This window comes from Acipenser ruthenus, chromosome 15 (assembly GCF_902713425.1).
Source record: "Acipenser ruthenus chromosome 15, fAciRut3.2 maternal haplotype, whole genome shotgun sequence".
Lineage (NCBI taxonomy): Eukaryota > Metazoa > Chordata > Actinopteri > Acipenseriformes > Acipenseridae > Acipenser > Acipenser ruthenus.
This window is the reverse complement of record NC_081203.1, coordinates 34,862,837-34,885,300: the sequence shown is the minus strand read 5'-3', so window position 1 is coordinate 34,885,300 and position 22,464 is coordinate 34,862,837. Positions and strand designations below refer to the sequence as shown.

At 48.1% G+C, this 22,464-nt stretch overlaps 1 protein-coding gene across 1 annotated transcript in view; it reads left to right on the top strand.

Moving 5' to 3' along the window:
• The window catches only part of LOC117422547 (bromo adjacent homology domain-containing 1 protein-like), a 33,286-nt gene extending 18,443 nt beyond the window's left edge, over positions 1-14,843 (top strand). Inside the window, exons 2-7 of the mRNA XM_058988063.1 lie at positions 4,261-6,024; positions 7,093-7,451; positions 7,583-7,742; positions 8,625-8,704; positions 9,610-9,701; positions 10,240-14,843. Coding sequence (XP_058844046.1) covers positions 4,281-6,024; positions 7,093-7,451; positions 7,583-7,742; positions 8,625-8,704; positions 9,610-9,701; positions 10,240-10,426 — 2,622 coding nt within the window. The 5' untranslated portion in view covers positions 4,261-4,280 and the 3' untranslated portion in view covers positions 10,427-14,843. The remainder of the gene's footprint in view (positions 1-4,260; positions 6,025-7,092; positions 7,452-7,582; positions 7,743-8,624; positions 8,705-9,609; positions 9,702-10,239) is intronic.
• Positions 14,844-22,464: the final 7,621 nt, after the last annotated feature.

Here is a 22,464-nt window from a genome sequence, read left to right as displayed (position 1 = left end):
AATGGTGTACATAAATTATGTCATTAATAATGTGGTTGACGGCTTTACAGCGTTGTAGTTGAACTTTAATACCATTTACTCGATAAAATGGATGTATTACCGCGGTGGTGATGAAGAGGGAAACCCGAAAGCGGCTGATTTGAGGTGTGCTGCAGAAACCAGAGCTTCGTTAGAATGTATTCATGTTTAAAAACGCTGTGGAGGCTCGTTTCCAGGGAAACCGCTTGTGGTTTTATCATCTTGTTTTAATTCATATTTTGTTTTCACAAAATAGCTTCAATACACGATCAGTTCGAATGTTTCAGAGATGCGTGCCTGCCAGCATTTAAATCAGTCAATTACAAATAATGAGTGCTGGTTTCAGAGTTGTATAATTCCAGGTGTACATCCATTACCTGCAGATTCATATTCTGTGTTCAACTTTGTATGTGTTCTTGAATGGAAAGCATATATGCGAATAAATAAATAAACAGAAAGAAGTCGATTTTCTTTCTGTTCGGGTATTTTTTTTTATTTAATAAACAAACAGGCGACAGCAACTTTGGCTACTGCATCATTTGAGAAGATTGTAGTTGTTTTGTTCGTAGAATGGTTCAGTATATCGATTTAGGAAAATAAAAAAAATGAAATGAAATCACGTCCCTTTGAGAGAGAGAGGGAGGGAGGGAGAGGGTGAAAGAGAGGGAGGGAGAGAGAGAGAGGGGGGAGAGGGTGAGAGGGAGGGAGGGGGGGGGAGAGGGTGAAAGAGAGGGAGGGGGAGAGGGAGGGAGAGAGGGAGGGAGGAGAGAGAGAGGGGGGGGGGAGAGAGGGGGGGGGAGAGGGTGAAAGAGAGGGAGAGAGGGAGGGAGAGAGAGAGGGGGGGGAGAGGGTGAAAGAGAGGGAGGGAGGGGGAGAGGGTGAAAGGGAGGGAGAGGGAGGGAGAGGGAGGGGGAGAGAGAGAGGGAGAGAGAGAGAGAGGGGGGGAGAGGGAGAGAGGGTGAAAGAGAGGGAGGGGGAGGGGGGGGGGGAGAGGGTGAAAGAGAGGGAGGGGGAGAGAGAGAGAGAGAGGGGGGGGGGGGGAGAGGGTGAAAGCCAGATTTTGTTACTTCTGTCTAAAGAAGTAAAGAGAAGGTTTTGATTGGCCGGCGTGCCCGTCGGGGGCAGGCATTCGGCGTTTTGATTGGTTCGACGGAGGCTTAGTGGAGACTCTCCGCCGCTCCGATTGGAGGGGCTGTATCCGGAAGAAGGGTTCGGGCTGCGCTGACACTTTGTCGCTCCTTCCACGGAACTTTCAGTCTAAAAAAAAAAAAAAATGAGCAATGCAATTCTCATTTTATACAGCTCTTCGAAGTTTCAATCGAGTCCCAGCTGCTGATATGTTTTAAGGATTTACAAATGAATCGTGAAAAAGGACAGCCGAAGCCGGGGACGCACAATCTAATTAAAAAAAGAAAAGCTGATATCGAGCATTGATGGAGAATACTGAAGGTTGTTTTTAAAAGAGGTACACACACAAGCACAGCTGGAGAAAAAATAAAGAAACTGCCTCGATTGGTTTTTAAGCACTAACGGGTGGACGCGTCTCTGCTTAACACAACGCATCGGCAGGTGATTTCATTAAAAACACGTCCGAGTGTGATTTAAGAGAGAAGTAGGTCACATTCGTGTTCACCCGTTGCTGCTGCTTGTCAAGTGTGAGAGATCTTAGTTTCATATTGCGACGCTACAGTATCTCGTCCATACTCGTTTGAATTGCAGAACACTGTTTCTGCTGTCATCGGACTCCAATCTCGACCGCGACTTCCTGGTGCAGGTAAATAATCATAATAATAATAATCATAATCATCATCGTTTTATGAATTTGATTGTATTGCATTACTGGCACTGTTTGATTGTTTTTGAAACTCTGTTGTTTTCGTATTATTAACAGTACTGTGTGCTTGTTTAAACTGCCCAGCCCTGCTTTTTGAATGGCCATGGTGAGCTGGTATAGGCTGGTCTATTTTTGCATCTGACCACGATATGCAAAGCTGTACAGAGTCAGTAGGCGAGTTTCATGTATTGTGGATTATTAAGATAGGACAGTCATTTTAAATGTCGTGTTTTTCTGATCTATCTATCTATCTATCTATCTATCTATCTATCTATCTATCTATATATATATATATATATATATATATATATATATATATATATATATATATATATATATATATATAATATATAAATTAAGACACGTTTAATAGCAGCCTGTCTTCAGTAAAGCGTATTTAAACGCATCCCGTATTTGAATTGCTAACCACGCGGTGTGGTTTGTGTGGGCGGAATTTTCTTTAGATCGTGGCGTTATCTCCGACTCATCTTCCCCCTCTCATCCCCCTCTCATCCCCTGAATCGTTTGCCCATGTTTATGACTTTCGAGCCCCGCCTTGTCCATTAGCGCCGTCTGCCGGTTGGAGGGAGGGAGGGAGGGGGAGTGGGTGAGGAGCAGCTACGATCTCCCCCAAGGCGGCTCCATTAGGGCCGCCAGAACTGGAGTGCGTTCATTTAAACACAGAGCACAGGTAAAGGAAATACAGATGAGACGTCAAACTAACAATAATTCCGAAAATACCGACAGTGCAGCACGTTGGCGTGACGTCATCAGGGGACCCCCTACCAGGAGCAGCTGAGAGGTGTGCAGGGCTTCAGACTGTGAAAGCGATCCGTACGGATTTCTCTGACGTTTTCAGTAGTCTGTATTACAGTAAGGACAGCGGGAGTGGGGTGTGTGATGAAAGAAAGTGTGGAGAGGAAGAATAAGTGGTTTGAGCCCAATTCTGATCTGTTTTGAACCTCCAGCAGGAGAAGATACCATGCTGGCAGCTCTGCAATTCTGAATGTTGATCTTACAGTTAACCCCGGCTAGCAGTTCAATTATTATGGCAATGAAAAAAAAAAAAGTGTATCTCTATATTTGGTTTGTTTTAGCATTAATATCTTGCAAATAGTGTTTACCGTTTCCCATCCACTTCAAAAAGAAAGCATTGAATATTACAGGGCTGAGGCGACTTGCATGGTCACCTATAGCTCTTCAACTTCATTCATGAAATAAACAGTCATGCTGTCCCTGATTCAGTGAAATGAAATCGACCTAACCTCCTTGTGAACTGCACGGAATTATTATTATTATTATTATTATTATTATTATTATTATTATTAGTATTAGTATTAGTATTAGTATTATTATTATTATTAGTAGTATTATTATTATTAGTATTATTATTAGTAGTAGTATTAGTATTATTATTATTATTATTAGTATTATTATTATTATTATTATTAGTATTATTAGTATTTCTTGGCAGACGTCCTTACCCAGTAATATTGTGACGTCATTGTTTTTATTAAGTCAGCAATGTGAAAGCCGTGCTCATGTTTATTTTTGTTTGGTAGTTTATTTGATAACACTATATTGTATAATAATAATTATGATAATAATAATAATATCACGTGGACTTTAAGTTTCTTCCGCAAGTGAATCCCTCCTTGTTGTCTCTCTCTGTTTCATTTCTTGTTTGATTTTACTCCCTGTGACTCAGCATGCTGTGTCGTCTATCTAATCACTGGACATCGATGAACTATCAATCACAACTCAATGAATGAGTGAATACTGCTGATGCTTTGAGCAATTACATCACCTAGCAACCGTCGCCGACTCATTATCCAAGGCGTCTTACAGAGACTAGGGTGTGTGAACTATGCATCAGCTGCAGAGTCACTTACAACTACGTCTCACCCGAAAGACGGAGCACAAGGAGGTTAAGTGACTTGCTCAGGGTCACACAATGAGTCAGTGGCTGAGGTGGGATTTGAACCGGGGACCTTCTGGTTACAAGCCCTTTTCTTTAACCACTGGACCACACAGCCTCCTATGTGATTATGGGTCTGGGGGGTTCAAAAAGTGGAAGACATGATGATGTCATGTAGATCGTCTGGTTGCAAACCGAAGTGCCCTATCCTAGCAATTGTAATGAAAAATACACGCTTATCCCAGTTTAAACAATTAACAACTCAGTTTAAAATGGGCCTGTATCTCATTAAAGTGGAGAATGTGGACACGCCCCGCTGTGATACCCAAGAGCACTGAGTTTGTTACCTACACAATGTGGCTAATCAAGCTTGTGGTAAAACCTGGAATTGATGAAACTGCTGTGCAATAGGATTCTTTTATTTCTAAACCTGAAATAAAATGTGGTTGGTGGCTCACATGTCTCTCTCTCTCTCACGGTCTCTCTGCAGGCTCCGTTGGAAATGATGTCATGACCCACTCGCGGCGGAAGGATTCTCTGAGCAGGTATCGGAGCGAATGCCGGGAGAAGGTGGGGGGCAGGCCGCATGGTGACAGGATGAGCGGGGCCTGGCCCGAATGCTCCCGTCGAGGAGGCGGATCCAAGCAGGGCGTGTCCGAGAGGGGAGGCGGAGCCAAGCAGGGCGTGTCCAAGAGGGGAGGCGGAGCCACACAGGGCGTGTCCGAGAGGGGAGGCGGAGCCACGCAGGGCGTGTCCGAGAGGGGTGGCAAGGACAGGGACCAGGGTGCAGACCCAGATAGGAAGTCCTACCCCCTGCGGAGGAGGGCGGCCCTGCTGGAGTTCGACACGCGCAACTGCCATGTGGTGCTGACCAGGCTGGAGCAAGAGCACCTGCTGAGGGAGAGGAGCCGGGCAGCGGCGGGGAAACACCCCTCCGGGAGAGGAAAGAGGAGGAGGCAAGGCCAGGGGGGCCAGGAGAAGGACCACTGCAGCAAGAAAAGGGGCAAAGACCCCAGCCTGCCACCCAAAACACAGCTAGAGCCAGCCCTGGAGCCACGCAAGCGCAGAATGGCCTCCCTCAACGCCGAGGCAGTCAACAGCCTGCTGCTGGAGCGCGATGACGGCCAGCAGGCACACAAAGTCCGGCGGTTAAACAAGGACCCCCATGAGCCGTCCGCAGATCTGCCGGCGAGCTGCCCAGGGCCCTGTGGCAGCGGCACAGCGAAGGGACCCCAATCGCTGGAGAGCGGCCCCAAGTGGCGCGGCAGGAAGGTCAAGGTGAAGGAAGAACCCAAGGAGGTGGACTGGGGGGCCCCGGCCCCCAAGAGGCTTGCGGGCCTCAACGCAGCGGCCCTGCTGAAGCTCACTAGTGCCTCTGCTGGGGCAAGACGGAGACTAAAACTGGACAGCAAAGGAGGAGGGGGAGGGGGAGGGGGAGGGGGAGGCGGAGGGGGAGACAAGCAGGGGCAGAAATCTGAGCAACACAAACATCATCATCATCATCATCATCATCATCAGCACCAGCACCAGCACCAGCACCAGCACCAGCTGCAGGTGTTGCAACAGGGGACCTGCCTGGGTTACAAGAAGGATGCTGGCACCCTCAAAACAAAGTGGGAGACAGGGAGGGGCGGCTTCCCCGTACCGGGGTACCAGTGCCGGAGCCTCCTGGGGTACCCCCTGAAGTCTGTGAAAGAGGAGCCCAGGGAATCCCAGCTGGACCCCTTCTACTGCGGCCACCAAGACAAGGTGGAGTACTGCCACCGCCTGGCTCTGTTCCTGGGTCACCACAGCCAGGGCTTAGCCTCTCAGTACGGGGGTCCGGGGGAGGCCTCCCCGCCGCCCTCCCCCCTCAAACAGGAGTTCCTCATCCCCCACCACTCGCTGGCTCACTCTGCCCTGGCCGTGGGCTCACACACCTACCTGTGTGCCGAGCCCTGCTTCTCTGGGTATTACCTCCACATCGGCCACCAGGGTGCCTCCTCTCCCCCCCTCCTGTCTGGGACAGGGCCCTTTCACCCCTCCGCTGTCCGGAGTTCGAAGCTGCTGGTGTCCACTGCTACACCGGGGCCCCCCTCAGGTATCCCTCTCCCTCACCCCGTATTCTGCAGCGCACTGGAGTCCCCCTGCTTCGGGGAGGCCTGCCGGGTCAACGGATTCTCCGCCACCGCATACAGAGCGATGCAGCCGCTCACCAGCAGGGGGTGTGCTTTCAACAGCTGCCGCGGAGGCTGCATGCACGCGCTCAAAGAAGGTAAGAAGAAGGGCTGGGCTGGGCTGGGCTGGGCTGGGTTGGGCTGGGCTGGGCTGGGCTGGGCTGGGCTGGGCGAGCATCGTAAGCAGGGTTTCTGAGTATACACCGTGAACGATCGTGGAGTACTGCAGTTAATCTAGGAATCAGGATATTCATTAAACTGAAAAAATCACAAACTCCGATGTGTCACTGCTTGCACTGGCAGCATCGCAGCCTCTTGTAACCCATTGCTCGGCTCCCGTGCTGAGAGATTGCACGCTGCACTGCGTTTATCTCTCCTCAGCTCAGTAAACACATAGAAATTCCACAAGCTGTAATCATCCAGCAAGAATGTTGCAGCTCCCTGGCCTTCAGGAACTGAGTCACGGGTGCCCAGAGAGCAGGAGAAACAGAGACCGAGAGAGAGATACAGATGCAGGGAGGAGAGGGAAGGGAAGGGGTTAGCAGTGGCAGGTCTATAGAAAAGAGAACTCCCCTCAACACTGCAGAGCTGTACAGAGGTCTGTAGGAAAGAGAACACCACTCGACACTGCAGAGCTGTATAGAGGTCTATATGAGCTCTCAGAAATGTCTAAACTCTTACAAACATGTGTGCGGAAGCCCTGCAAACCACCAAATCTGGACACTGAGTGCTGTGTAAAGACTGTGGGCAGGTTTGAGTGTGAATGACAATGTGTTAGTGTGTGTGCATGTCTTTGTGCGTGCGCGCGTGCCTGCGTGTGTGTGTGTGTGTGTGTGTGTGTTTGTGCTGAATGAAGGTCTCGTAGCTGTCCCGGGGAGCTGGTTGCAGCACCTTGCTGGATCTCTCCTGGCAGTCCTCTAAAAGACTGCTGGGTTAATGTATCTGAAAGGAGTTGGTTGTCTAGACACTGAGACACACACAAACACCCTGCATTGACTCTAATGCAGTGTACAGTTCTAAACTTCAGAGAGACACACACACACACACACACACACACACACACACACACACACACCCTGCATTGACTCTAATGCAGTGTACAGTTCTAAGCTCCAGTTCCAAGCTCCTGTGTCTGATCGCTATCCCTGTGCCTCCCTGTGTTCCAGAGCCCTACCCCAGCCCCCTGGATGAGCACAGTCCTGCTATCCCGGTCTCCCCAGCCCTGCCTCTGTCTGGCTGCCCAGTGCCCACAGTGCCCCCTGCTGCCCAGTCCGTGCCTCGCCTCCCATCGCCGCTCTTGGACCCCAGCCAGACGCAGCTCAAGGTTGCCCGGGAGTGTCCTCAGAGCGGCAAGCCCCCCAGCGGCTCTCGATCGGGGGTCCGCAGCACGGCCAGCTGCCCTCTCCTCACCCCGGCCCCCCCTCCCGCCGCTGCTGCGGGAAAGCAGCAGCGAATCACACGGCGCCGCGCAACCAATGGCTGGCTGCCTGTCGGAGTGCCAGTGGAGAAGGAGGTCTACATCGTGGTGAGTACAGCCCAGGGCATGTAACAGAGTCAACAGTACAGAGTTAAATACTTAAAACAGTCCTTAAAGTATCTGAGTGAATGTGATGACGTTTGTCTCTCTCTGCCCTCCCCCTTCCCTCCCTCTCTCAGGGGGAGGAGGAGCCTGCTGTGAGACGCTGTTTCGAGGGGGTGCAGCGGGACGGGGATCTGATCCGGGTTCGGGACACCGTGCTGCTGCGTTCCGGACCCCGAAAGAAAACCCTGCCCTACGTGGCGAAGATCTCTGCACTGTGGGAGGACCCCAAGACAGGTGAAAGAGAAACTGCAAGCATATAGAACTCCACTCAGCACTGCAGAGCGCTCTAGTATAGGATAGAGAACTCCACTCAGCACTGCAGAGCGCTCTAGCAGTATAGGAAAGAGAACTCCACTCAGCACTGCAGAGCGCTCTAGCAGTATAGGATAGAGAACTCCACTCCGCACTGCAGAGCGCTCTAGTATAGGATAGAGAACTCCACTCAGTACTGCAGAGCGCTCTAGCAGTATAGGATAGAGAACTCCACTCAGCACTGCAGAGCGCTCTAGCAGTATAGGAAAGAGAACTCCACTCAGCACTGCAGAGCGCTCTAGCAGTATAGGATAGAGAACTCCACTCCGCACTGCAGAGCGCTCTAGTATAGGATAGAGAACTCCACTCAGTACTGCAGAGCGCTCTAGCAGTATAGGATAGAGAACTCCACTCAGCACTGCAGAGCGCTCTAGCAGTATAGGAAAGAGAACTCCACTCAGCACTGCAGAGCGCTCTAGCAGTATAGGATAGAGAACTCCACTCAGCACTGCAGATCGCTCTAGTATAGGATAGAGAACTCCACTCAGTACTGCAGAGTAGAGAATGTGTCTAATACCCCAGTACAGTTGGTATGTACGAATGTCACACACAGTTTTGTATATTCCCATATATCTAGAGACCCATTTATCTGCGCATGACAAAGCTTGGTGAGGACATTCTTTTGCACAGGTTACTTAATGTATCAGTATCTGGGGGAGCTGGGGTTCATTTATACTTGTCTGTTGAGGGCTGCTTAACCAGCGGTGATGACACTTGGTTGGCCGTTCTTTTTGCCCTGAGCATGGGGAGGTGTGGTTGTCTGAGCCTGTTTCCAGCTCCCCTGTGTGCCTCTGTACCCCACAGGTGAGGTGATGATGAGCCTGTTCTGGTACTACCGGCCGGAGCACACCCAGGGAGGCAGGAACCTGAGCACGCAGTGTGAGGTGAGAGCCCCCCTCTCTCTCTGTGTCTGTCTGTCTGTCTCTCTCTGTGTGCGTCTGTCTGTCTGTCTGTCTGAGCACGCAGTGTGAGGTGAGAGCCCCCCTCTCTCTCTGTGTCTGTCTGTCTCTCTCTCTCTGTGTGCGTCTGTCTGTCTGTCTGTCTGAGCACGCAGTGTGAGGTGAGAGCCCCCCTCTCTCTGTGTCTGTCTCTCTCTCTGTGCATCTGTCTGTCTGTCTGTCTGAGCACGCAGTGTGAGTTGAGAGCCCCCCTCTCTATCTCTCTCTCTCTCTCTCTCTCTCTCTCTGTGTCTCTCTCTATCTCTCTCTCTCTCTCTGTGTGCGTCTGTCTGTCTGTCTGTCTGTCTGAGCACGCAGTGTGAGGTGAGAGCCCCCCTCTCTCTCTGTGTCTGCTCTGTCTCTCTCTCTCTGTGTGCGTCTGTCTGTCTGAGCACGCAGTGTGAGTTGAGAGCCCCCCTCTCTATCTCTCTCTCTCTCTCTCTCTCTCTCTCTCTCTCTGTGTCTCTCTCTATCTCTCTCTCTCTGTGTGCGTCTGTCTGTCTGTCTGTCTGTCTGAGCACGCAGTGTGAGGTGAGAGCCCCCCTCTCTCTATCTCTCTCTCTCTCTCTCTCTCTGTGTCTCTCTCTATCTCTCTCTCTCTCTCTGTGTGCGTCTGTCTGTCTGTCTGTCTGTCTGAGCACGCAGTGTGAGGTGAGAGCCCCCCTCTCTCTCTGTGTGTCTCTCTCTCTCTCTCTGTGTGCGTCTGTCTGTCTGTCTGTCTGTCTGAGCACGCAGTGTGAGGTGAGAGCCCCCCTCTCTGTATCTCTCTCTCCTGCTGTTTCTTCATTTCTTGTGGCCTCGTTGTCACTGTAACTGGCCGAATGGTTTTGTGTTCCCCCTCTTGTTTCCAGAACGAGATCTTCGCGTCTCGCCATCAGGATGAAAACAGCGTGGCCTGTATTGAAGACAAGTGCTACGTCCTGACATTAGCACAGTACTGCAGGTGAGGGGCAAACGTTGTTTCTTAAAAACATTCCTTAAGGCTTATCTGGGGGAAGCATATTAGCGTTGTGCTGAGCACTGCATCCTGTGCAACACTGACATGCTTCCCCACCACGCTCCCCCACAGCTGGCATTACGGAGTCATTTCAGAAGCACATTCTAGGTGGGGATAATTTAATAAACAATGATCTGAAACACCAATAGAGAATCATCCAGAACACACTTAACAGAATAAGAAGTAGAGTAAGAAATGAAACATGAGGAAAATATAGATGATTTAAAGAGTCCTTTTGAAGTCTTTGTGAATACGACTCCTATTGCAGAGCAGTTTCACCCATTCCAGGTTTTACTTGATTAGCCATAGCTTACAGGTACAAGCTCAGGTGTGCCTCATTAAACTCCTAGTAAAACCAGGAATGGATCAAACTGCTGTGCAATGCGAGTCTGATTTCCATCTCTGATAATGACCATGTCGTTCGTAAAAGAGTGGAGTAGTTTGGGAGCACAGCCTGTGAGTTTCTTGTCTCTTGCTGTTTCAGATTTTGTGCCTTGGTGAAGCGCCGCGGAGAGGGGCTACCGGACAGTGCCCCAGTGGTGCCCCCCTCCCCTGACTACGCCACCCCCCCGCACCGCCGCGTGCCCCCCAACATCGACCCCAGCCTGGTGTTCCTCTGCAGGCACGTCTACGACTTCCGCTACGGACGCATCCTCAAGAACCTGCAGTAGCGACCAGCGCCACACCAGCAAGACCAACTGGACTGAGAAACAAGCCCGTCCGGCCTGGGCAGGCGAGAGAGGAGGAGACGAATCAACCGACCGACCAATCATTCACTCAATCAGTAACACAACCGAAAATTCAATTGAGGGGCGTCCAACCATGATAGTGCCGCCCACAAGCAGTACCGGTTTAGAGATACAGAGGGCAGCAGAGAGTGCTGTGCTTTGAGTTAACCCTCCGTGTCCTGTTTGAGCCGCCCAACACAGTGCACCTCTCACACAGGACTGGAGGTCTGGAGGATTTCACCGACACAGTGCACCTCTCACACAGGACTGGAGGTCTGGAGGATTTCACCGACACAGTGCACCTCTCACACAGGACTGGAGGTCTGGAGGACGCCCTTGAATACGAGCCCTTGCATATCTCTCTGTGTGGATCGATCCAGCTCGATATTAGAGACTAATCAATCTGAAATACTCGGGCAACGCTACTGTAGTGACCTGCTTTAGACCACGAGGGATGCATTTAAAACAAGCAAAAAAAACACTTGTACGGTCAGCCATATTGTATGAGGTATCGTGATGACAGTAGTGTGTGATCGTCAAGTCTCAGAGTAACATCAATTAAACTGAGATAAGCCCTGAATTGCAGGCATGGTAACTCTGTGGGTGTGAATGAGCAGCTTACCCACTTGCTGACTGGTGATGGGACTGGCAGCCCCCACAGTGTACCAGTAAGCCTGAGTCAGTCCGCTCCTGTTAAATTATTTTTTAAATTATTTTAAAGTCTATGAACTGAACTCATTGAAGAGGCTCGAGACCCTGCTGTAATGATAGTTGGTATTCGTGAAGGGGTCAGTGGACACGGGCAGGCTGCTGGAATCTCAATTCTTAGAGCTGACTTGAGTACTGTCGTCTTCTTGTCTTGTTTTATTGCTTGTGTGCTGGCAAGCAATGCTGATTGAAAATGATCTGTCTGACACCCCCCCCCCCAACCGAGGTATTTAAATATTTAGTGGAGGACCAGGTAGGCGGTTTGCCTATCCCAGGGTACACTGCGCTGCTCCTGTGGGAACGGTTTTGGCACCCAGCCTGTGAACTGACCAATGAGAGGGACGCGATACGGACGATGCGTCCCTGCCGTTACCGATCACTGAGCCCTGAACCCTGAACCCTGAACCCACCCCCCCTTCTTGTGAAAACCAAAGGACTTTACTGAGCGCAGAACCCCGCCCCCCTCCACTCCCCTCCTCAAATCCATTCTTAGTTTGCACTAATTAATTCTCTGTTTTGTTAGAAGTTTTATGATTATGTGATCTTGGCTTTATCCGCTACTAATATAAAACAAGAGGTATATTGTGTGTGTGTGTTTGTGTGTCGGTGTGTTTGTGTGTCGGTGTGTTTGTGTGTGTGTGTGTGTCGGTGTGTGTTTGTGTGTCGGTGTGTGTTTGTGTGTCGGTGTGTTTGTGTGTCGGTGTGTGTGTGTGTGTGTGTGTGTCGGTGTGTGTGTGTCGGTGTGTTTGTGTGTCGGTGTGTTTGTGTGTGTGTGTCGTGTGTTTGTGTGTGTGTGTCGGTGTGTTTGTGTGTCGGTGTGTTTGTGTGTGTGTGTCGTGTGTTTGTGTTTGTGTGTCGGTGTGTTTGTGTGTCGGTGTGTTTGTGTGTCGGTGTGTTTGTGTGTTTGTGTGTCGGTGTGTTTGTGTGTGTGTAAGTGTTTGTGTGTGTGTTTGTGTGTCGGTGTGTTTGTGTGTCGGTGTGTCTGCATGTGTGTGTGTGTGTGTGTGTGTGTTGATGGAAGCAGCTCTGTTGTCCAGAGGGACTGTTCATCCAAACCTTCACCCAGCCTGACCCTAACCTTCACCCAGCCTGACCCTGACCCTAACCTTCACCCAGCCTGACCCTAACCCTAACCTTCGCTAGCTCCGCTCCCCAGGGGACTCGCATACATCACAATCATGGAGGATATTTCGGCTGGACTTCTCAGTTTTTCCTGCAAGGGGAAGCTGTTTTCCCATGTGTACTGTACTCTCATTCCAGACTTTACAATAACCCAGGCTGGGCCCAAGCTGCAAACATGCATTCCTGCAGAGCGTGTTAACAGTGCATTCCTCTTAATCGCATTTCTCATCATCACAGTTTAAAAACGAACAAAAATCCATTTTGAAAAATGGAATGTTACACATTTTAAATGAAGTCGAATAATAATATTTCAAATTTCACTTTTCTTTTCTTGTTTGCAAAGTGATCTACACCATATCCCACCCCTCCAAACAAAAAGGTGTATGTATTTATATACAGTGTAGCGTGTGTGTATATTACACATGTATGTATATGTCAGATTACCTAAAACTTTGTATTTCTTAATGGGCCAATCCCCTTTTGAATAGAAAACACCAAGACGTATTCACTGGTAATAATAGCTGCCACCGGCCCAGGCCAGCTCCCAGGGTACCCCGAGTATTCATGCTTCAGGAGAGATCTCTGTGTGGTGAAGTTAGTTCAGTAGCAGCTTGGTTCAGACTAGCCAGAGTCTACTGTACATCACAGCAGCGCTGCAGTCAGCACACATGCCTTGTATTGCAAACTGCAGGGTGCCAAAACCATACCAACGTGTGATTGATGCAGAGCCTGTTATATATATATATATATATATATAGAGAGAGAGAGAGAGAGAGAGTGTATATTTTAGTGTGTAAAAGTAGTCCTGTATAATACAGAAGTATCGTCGAATTGTGACATATTTGGTGCCCTAATCTCGCATAACAAGGAAGAGGAAGGCGTCGATATATTTATATTTGTTCCCAATATTCCCAGATTGAAATGGTGAAGATCTACAGGCAGCTTGGTCTGGTGTCGATAGAATGTTTGTTATTATTATTTGTATTGTTGGATATCGATTTGCTTCGTAGATGTTTGCTTGAAGGAACTGAATTGTTTGCGAGGGTGCGGAGTGTAGCGCCCCCTGCAGCATTGGGAGTGGAACGTGGGGGCTGTGCTTGAGTGTGTGTGCGCCTGCTCGTCTGTGTGTGCGTGAGTGCGTGTGTGTGCGTGCGCGCGTGACTGAGTGAGAGTGTGAGAGAGAGAGTGAGTGTGTGTGAGAGTGAGTCAGTGAGTGTGTGTGTGTGAGACAGAGTGAGTGAGTGTGTGTGCGCGTGCGTGAGAGAGAGTGAGTGGGTGTGTGCGTGAGAGAGTGAGTGAGTGGGTGTGAGAGTGGGTGGGTGAGTGAGTGGGTGTGTGGGGAGTGAGTGAGTGAGTGAGTGGGTGTGTGAGTGTGTGGGTGTGTGGGTGTGGTTTCTCATTAAGCTCCTGGCAATAGAATTAGCAAAATAAAATAAAAAAAAATAAAAAAAAGACAACTGCAGAGGTAACAGGGTGGACGCCCTAAAACCATTGACACAATCCAAGCCAAAATCCAGATCCCAGTGAGAAGTGTTACTGTATATTCATGTGATTTGTGTGCCAGCCTCGCGTCTGCTAGACGCTGGACCGCAAGAACTGAACTGAAGAGCCGTTAATAAGCATTGCAGGGTAAAAACATTACAATGAGAAAGCAACAAGAATCCAAAAGTACATGCTTTAATGTTAAAAGAAAAGGAAACCGATGTGAACAACTGTATGCCTCCAGTGAGCTGCCCCAGACCCGCTCTGTGCAGAGCAGTGTGAGGGCCTGTGTCCCAGGACTCTCCCTGTATCGATAAGCCTGTGTGTGGGCTCCACACTCTCAAACCACCCCAAACTGGGCTCCACACTCTCAGGTAGTGCAGTGACCCCCAGACCAAACCCCAGGCCTGTTTCAGATCTCATAGATCCCTGCTCTGATCCGACAGCTCCAGCTAGCAATGTGACACGCATTGTGGAAAGCCTGGTAGCGTGTCCCAACAGTGTTTCTCATGTCCCAGAGAATCTAACGTGCTTTTATTATAGAAAGTCCTGAGGACAAGACAAGCAGAGACCAGGTCCTGTATATTCACACTGAACAGGGCTACAGACCATCATCAATATTGTGCTAATGGTACAACGCAGGTGAATAAATCAATATATTTAATTAAAGTCAATTCAATTCAATTAAAGACGCTTGTACGTGTTTTGCAAATCCTGAAGGTAAAATTATGTATTTTTTATTTTTTTATTGTTAAATAGAAAAAAAAGCACTTAACCCCCACCACCCTGCCCCGCCCCATGCCCCGCCCCCTCTACCCCGCCCCGCCCCTCTGCCCCCACCCCGCCTCTCTGCCCCGCCCCGCACCGAGTGGGTACAACGAGGAGCGAGACGGACATTCCAAATACACTTTTTCTTTTTTTGGGTGGGGACGGGACTTGAAATTAAAATATTCTGAAAAAAATGTAATGTAATGTAAAAATTTTGGAGAAAAAAAAGAAAGTGTATCGATTTAGAAAAGAAAATATATATGTTTTGATTTAACTTGAATCCTTCGTGCTTTGTTTTTTTTTACCTTATCTATGCAATGCCTCAATGTGTCCAGGAGAGGGCAGTGCGAGCTCGTTTTAGTAGATTATCTTTCTGTAGTACTGGAATGTCTCCAGGAGAGGGCAGCAAATAAAACCAAAGAAAAAATAAATGACTTGAAACCTCCGCAAAAGCATTGAGGGGGAGTGTTACAGTGCCAGCCCCGTTTTGTATTACAAGCAGTTCTCAGTTTCTTATTTTAAACCAGTATTGCAGTCTGGTGTTGAATGCAAGCTCTACAGCAGTCACTGCTGGCTGGTCCACACTGTTTAAAAGCTCTGCGTCAGTGAGTACTGTATTACATGCACTGGAAAACAATGCTTGTTTCAAACTCGATTCGTACCACACCCTGTCACATTCAACCTAAGCCACACTTTTGCCTGTAAAGCTATTAAACCCAATCCTAGCACCAGACAGACCTACCTCCTTTACCCTGATTCCAGAGGAAACAAAAACCTGGACCATTGATGGGGACCTGAGGACCAGGCTTGAAAACTCCTGCTCTTAAAACACTCCGTGCAACCCTTTAATGATGTCATGTGAAAGCTGCAGCATGTCTGGGTGTTACTGGTCCTGTGGAGTGCTCAGGTTTTCTCATTCCTATAGTCCTCTATACAGCTCTGCAGTGTTTTCTCATTCCTATAGTCCTCTATACAGATCTGCAGTGTTTTCTCATTCCTATAGTCCTCTGTACTGGTCTGCAGTGTTTTCTCATTCCTGTAGTCCTCTCTACAGATCTGCAGTGTTTTCTCATTCCTGTAGTCCTCTATACAGCTCTGCAGTGTTTTCTCATTCCTGTAGTCCTCTATACAGCTCTGCAGTGTTTTCTCATTCCTATAGTCCTCTGTACTGGTCTGCAGTGTTTTCTCATTCCTATAGTCCTCTCTACAGATCTGCAGTGTTTTCTCATTCCTGTAGTCCTCTATACAGCTCTGCAGTGTTTTCTCATTCCTGTAGTCCTCTATACAGCTCTGCAGTGTTTTCTCATTCCTATAGTCCTCTGTACTGGTCTGCAGTGTTTTCTCATTCCTATAGTCCTCTGTACTGGTCTGCAGTGTTTTCTCATTCCTGTAGTCCTCTATACAGATCTGCAGTGTTTTCTCATTCCTATAGTCCTCTATACAGCTCTGCAGTGTTTTCTCATTCCTATTGTCCTCTATACTGGTCTGCAGTGTTGAGTTCTCTTCCCTTTAGACCTCTATACTCTGTAGATTACTGTACAGCGTTTTATTTCTGTAACAGCACAGACACACACACAGTATATGCTGTTTCATAAAGAGAACGCTGTCACTGTGTACTTGTTTAGGCTGTTCTCTGATTCTCTGAATGGATTTGTGCTTTTCTTCATGTGTGGTTACCATGTGGAAGCGAAGGGCAGTGGATGAAGTGGGACTGTCCTCAGTGCGGCCGACAGTGACAGAGTGCTTGATTAGCTCAATCTGAGGGCCAGGAGAGAAAGAGCACGAAGCCTGCCCTCCTCCTCCTCCTCACACTCCAGCCATGAGCGCCACACCCGCCGCGTGGGCTTCAAGGGCAACGTTCGTTTTTACTTCTGTGCAATGTATTTTTATTTGTGGTGCGTGTGAATTTAAAAGTACTAAACGATACTAAATCAGTAACTTCAGCCGTTTAGACCGGAAGTCTCTTTCTCCATGTTATTCACTGAAATCATGGCACTCTCTATCGGAGCAGATCTGCACTGACCTGTCAGCTTTGATCCTCACTAATGATCAACACGAAGCACTCTGTGTTCACGCTCTGTGTGTTTTCAGCACTGACCCTGTCTGCTCATCACCGACTCTGAAGGTGATTTGTGGAAGAGCTCTGTAGGGCTGGTGAAAGTTCCCACAGTCTCTTCCCCAAGCCTGCTGTTAATTGGCTTTGCTGCTCCGCTGGTTTGTCGTTCAGCTGCCCTCTCCTTCAGAACAGTTGAGGACCTTGAAGTGTGCGCTGTTAAGCGTCTCCTTTCCCCTGCACCCGTCATGGCCGGGTTCTCACCTCCTGGACGTGTCGCTGGTTCTGTAATAGGGCTGCTCTCTCCTCGCATTGTTAGAGCTGGGGTTTGCTGTACACACTGTAATGGCTTGGCATCTCGGCCCATTGAACTGGAAGGAGAGGCGAGGTTTGACACGTAGTGATAACCACACGGTTCAAAGAGGAACGTCGTCCCATTCAACCACAGAGCAGGCTGTGCAGTGCAGAGGTCTGGCCCAGGCTCATGCTGATGTCAGTGTTATTAACTGAGGAGGAGATCCCTTACAGCACATGGGATGGGAGCTGTCAGTGTTATTAACTGAGGGGGAGATCCCTTACAGCAGAGGGATGGGAGCTGTTCGCTTGTACATTAGGGTGTGCACAAAAAAACCCAGATCTCTTTCCTCTTAGTCCCTACCACTCAACCAAACTGCCCACAAGTACACATGAAGCTCGTAGCTCATAATGAGAATTGAAACGGTGAATAGTGCTGTTTTGCTTTTAATTCCTGTCCTGAGAGAAAGGGCTGATTGAGTCGGGCGCTGTGCCTCCACAGGCCTATTCCCAGAGCCTCTGAGACGTGATTATCCAGCCTCTCAATCTGCTTATTATTAACAGCTCTGCTGCGTCTGCACTGCTGGCTGCTCTGAACTGCTACTGTCTGGCACACTTTGTTCCTTTTAAAAGTGTATTCACCAGAGGATTTTAAAACGCTTTCCACATCTCTCATTCATTCAGCCTTTACAATCTTAAAAGGAGATGGCAAAGTTAACCCTAACCAACTTTAAGAGCAACACAGAAATCAGGACCAGAGGTTAGGGTTAGGGTTAGGAAATGGGATGCCTTGCCATGTCGTTGATCCTAAATCACTGGGATCCCTTTAAACCCGACTCAACAAAGCTTTGAGATCAATCAGCTGCAAAGAACTGGCTGATCAAGGACCAGGAGGTTGAGGTTGGGGGTTGAGTGTTGTTGGTTGGGGTTGGGGGTTGTGGTTGAGGGTTGTTGGTTGAGGTTGAAGTTGGGGTTGAGGGTTGAGTGTTGAGGGTTGGGGTTAGGGGGTGTCCTGCCTAGCTTGCTAGGGGTAGCACTGACTAGACGACTAGTTGCATAGTGAAGTGACAGTCGACCTCAGAAACAGGTAATTGACTCGTCATGGGATTGTGAAGTCATTGTGAAGTGTGATTGTGAAGTCATTGTGAAGTGTTGTTTCAGATACACAGAAGTGCAGCTGCAATCTGGTAAGTTATCAATTATAGTTGATTTATTTATTTTTAATTCAGTGGGGCCATTTATTTTACCCCTGATTTTCTCCCCAAATTAGAATGTCCAATTATGTTCTTCCCCCTCATTGCAGCAAATCCCCACACAGTTCAGATCCCACGACCAAGCCAGCTTCCTCTTCTGCACCCAGGCACTTACTGCTGCCATGCTGTTTCACAAGGTCGCTTCTCTGCACGTCTCGCTGCTCTATTACTGCTGCCATGCTGTTTCACAGGGTCGCTTCTCTGCACGTCTCGCTGCTCTATTACTGCTGCCATGCTGTTTCACAAGGTCGCTTCTCTGCACGTCTCGCTGCTCTATTACTGCTGCCATGCTGTTTCACAGGGTCGCTTCTCTGCACGTCTCGCTGCTCTATTACTGCTGCCATGCTGTTTCACAGGGTCGCTTCTCTGCACGTCTCGCTGCTCTATTACTGCTGCCATGCTGTTTCACAAGGTCGCTTCTCTGCACGTCTCGCTGCTCTATTACTGCTGCCATGCTGTTTCACAAGGTCGCTTCTCTGCACGTCTCGCTGCTCTATTACTGCTGCCATGCTGTTTCACAGGGTCGCTTCTCTGCACGTCTCGCTGCTCTATTACTGCTGCCATGCTGTTTCACAGGGTCGCTTCTCTGCACGTCTCGCTGCTCTATTACTGCTGCCATGCTGTTTCACAGGGTCGCTTCTCTGCACGTCTCGCTGCTCTATTACTGCTGCCATGCTGTTTCACAAGGTCGCTTCTCTGCACGTCTCACTGCTCTATTACTGCTGCCATGCTGTTTCACAGGGTCGCTTCTCTGCACGTCTCGCTGCTCTATTACTGCTGCCATGCTGTTTCACAGGGTCGCTTCTCTGCACGTCTCGCTGCTCTATTACTGCTGCCATGCTGTTTCACAGGGTCGCTTCTCTGCACGTCTCGCTGCTCTATTAATGCTGCCATGCTGTTTCACAAGGTCGCTTCTCTGCACGTGTGGAAGACAGTGGGTTTGAGGAGCTCAGTGGTTAGATAAAGAAAGCGCTGGGCTGCAGTGTGGAAGGCAGCGGGTTTGAGGAGCTCAGTGGTTAGATAAAGAAAGCTCTGGGCTGCAGTGTGGAAGGCAGTGGGGTTTGAGGAGCTCAGTGGTTAGATAAAGAAAGCGCTGGGCTGCAGTGTGGAAGGCAGTGGGGTTTGAGGAGCTCGGTGGTTAGATAAAGAAAGCGCTGGGCTGCAGTGTGGAAGGCAGTGGGGTTTGAGGAGCTCAGTGGTTAGATAAAGAAAGCGCTGGACTGCAGTGTGAATTGAAGGGTTAACATATTAATCAGCACTTATTAGGATTTCCATTAGCTTACCGTTTCAGTGTATCTTTCGCCCTCTGCATCTGTCTTTTGTATAAACAGTCAATTAGAAGCAAGTGCTGAAAATAGAACCGGCAATTAGTATCTCAGAGCAGCTCCTGCACGTCCAATTAGATAGCTATGTAAAATAATGAACAAGCCATTCTGAAGCGAGGCTCTTTAGTGCTGCCTGGGAGGTTGAGTACATTGCAAAATAAGTGCGTATTTTGTATTCTGTTACAGTGTGGAGTCTAATGAAATAAAGGTTACGAAACATGAATCATTCTACATCAATAACATTAGATTGCAATGATTACATACTGCATTCGTCTCAAAGCAGTTACAGGTCTCTTATACTGAGCTAAGCTAGAGAAGGGGCCTTTGTAACCAAAGCATTATTACAATCATGAAATGCTTGGTGCACAAAAGCATGTTGTTTCAATAGAGGTGTGTCATTTAATCAAAATAAATTAAAACACTGGCTGCTATTTTCTGTGTGCAAAAAACATTCCCTGTTGTACTGTGTGAAGATCACTGTTAGTTTATATACAGCAATTAATAACGGAAACGGGTGCAGAGCAAACAGCACTTCACATACTGCTGGGATACTGGAGAAACTGGAGTGCGGCGGGTTCAAAGGGAGGAGATTCCTTGTGGTAGCCCCGGACTGGACAGAAGTGCGCGCAGACACACACACACACACACACTTATACACACACACACACACACTTATATACACACACACACACACTTATATACACACACACACACACACACACACTTATATACACACACACACACACACACACACACACACACTTATATACACACACACACACACTTATATACACACACACACACACACACACACTTATACACACACACACACACACACACACACACTTATACACACACACACACACACACACACACACACACACACTTATATACACACACACACACACTTATATACACACACACACACACACACACTTATATACACACACACACACACACACACTTATATACACACACATACACACAGACGCACACTTCTACACGCACACACACATTCCCAAGGAAACCAGCAGCAGCACTTTCCAAAGGGTCAGCAGGCCAGTTGTCTTCAGTTCCCTGTGATTAATTGGCAGCAGATGCAATCATAATGAGCTGCGTGTGCTGACAGCCCGAGCCCTTGATTTTTTCAAGCATGCTAATTCAGTGACAATGGCTGTTCAGGTTAAGCTGTTTTTGTTTGTAAATTGATTGTGATCCTGCCCCAGGAGAATTCAGCACGGGCTGATTTTCTCAAACTGCTGGCTCCAATTCACAGAAGTGGCAGAGTGAGTACACTGCAGTTAACATCTGGGCTTCAAGAACAGTCAAGTGCTCAAGCAGACAAATGTGTGCCTTTTATACAGGAATCTCCACCAGTCACTGTCCTGAGAACTGCTGACGCTCCCCATTTGCTTTACTGGGATTCACAACTTCACACATTCACAACTTCAAAGCACTCAGAATTCCAGTCGTCAAACATATCACGTGTTTCTTTCTAAAATGACCCTGCTCCCGTAGGCCTATGGAAAAATACTGTAATGCCCGACTACAAATTGAATCCATGGCAGAATCCAGACAAAAAGGAGAGGCTGAACTGTATCAGACCTGTGCTTGTGTTTGTGACGAGTGTTTGTGTTTGTTGTCATGGAGACAGCAGGCTGAAGCTGCAAAGTCAGGTCTGCCGGATTTGATCTTCAGGTTTTTATTATCATGTTATTATTAATAATAATGGCTGAATCTGAGGGGATTTCACAGCTGGGGTGACACAATGAAAAGCCACAGACCTGTCGATAATGTGCAGAAAGGATTGCTTCCATAGATCTACCTTCAGGTTGAAGAAAAAAACAGACTTAACCCGTTCAAAACGATTCTGTTTCAGTGAGGGATAGAGGGGTGCTGATCGAGTGAGATAATATCCTTAAGGAATAGAAAGAAGACAAGCATTGAATTGACAACAGAAATGGCAGAAGGCTCAGGTGTCGTCGTCCATCCATCAACAGTCCAATCACCTTTGACCATTGTTCCATAGTCCAATTTCTGGGTTCCTGTGCATACCACACCTTGAAAATCGAGTGATGCAAGCTATTTCACTCAATGTTTTTTCTTCTTTATGCAAGTCAAGGTTGTTATAATAGTAGAACACACTAGTGGAGGCTTTGAGTAAACTGTTGCTTCTCATAATGCATCAGAGTGGAAAAATGCAACATGTCTAAGACTTTTGCACAGCAGTGTATGTAATTAGACAATTGTATACTTTAGACAAATAAGATAAGCTGACAGTCAGAATGAATGTGCTCTCCTGAAGGAGCACACAGCACTGACAATTATACAGTATAGTCTCTGAGAAGACTATTGATCAAAATAAAAAAGTGTCTTACATGAGTGACTGCAGGTCCCTATGCATGAATGATGAAGATGTATTTATGCTGAATAATTCAGAGCAGAGTGGGACATGCTAATCACCAGCTTTGAAGAAAAGCCACTCCGATTGATTTCTTTCTTTCTTTCTTTTTTGTGCATCTGTTCTGTTCAGATTTAGTATAAAAGCACCTCTCGCTTGGTTTCCGGGCGGCTGCCTGACTCATTTTCATTTAAATGAATTTGCATTGTCCAGAACGCTGGGTTATTAGATACAGGGTCTTTTCAAAAGCACACTCCGAACCCCTTCATTAGAAACGGTGTGCCTTCAACACAGCTCTCCTCATCACTGTGCATGTTTTTACATTAATCTGTCATCAATGTAAGACTCCTATTCCACCCAGTTTGAAACCCCCGTTCCAATGTGAACTCACAGCTGCAACCCTGTTACCCAGGGCTGTCCAATCACGCTCCTGCAAGCCATTCCACTCCAGATTGAACAGGGAAAATGAACCAATTAACTGCTGGACCGGGGTTTTGTTGGTTCAGTTAAATAATTGAGAACAAATATCAGTCTCCTTGTCTTAAAACAGTGATTGAACACCATTTTCCAACAAG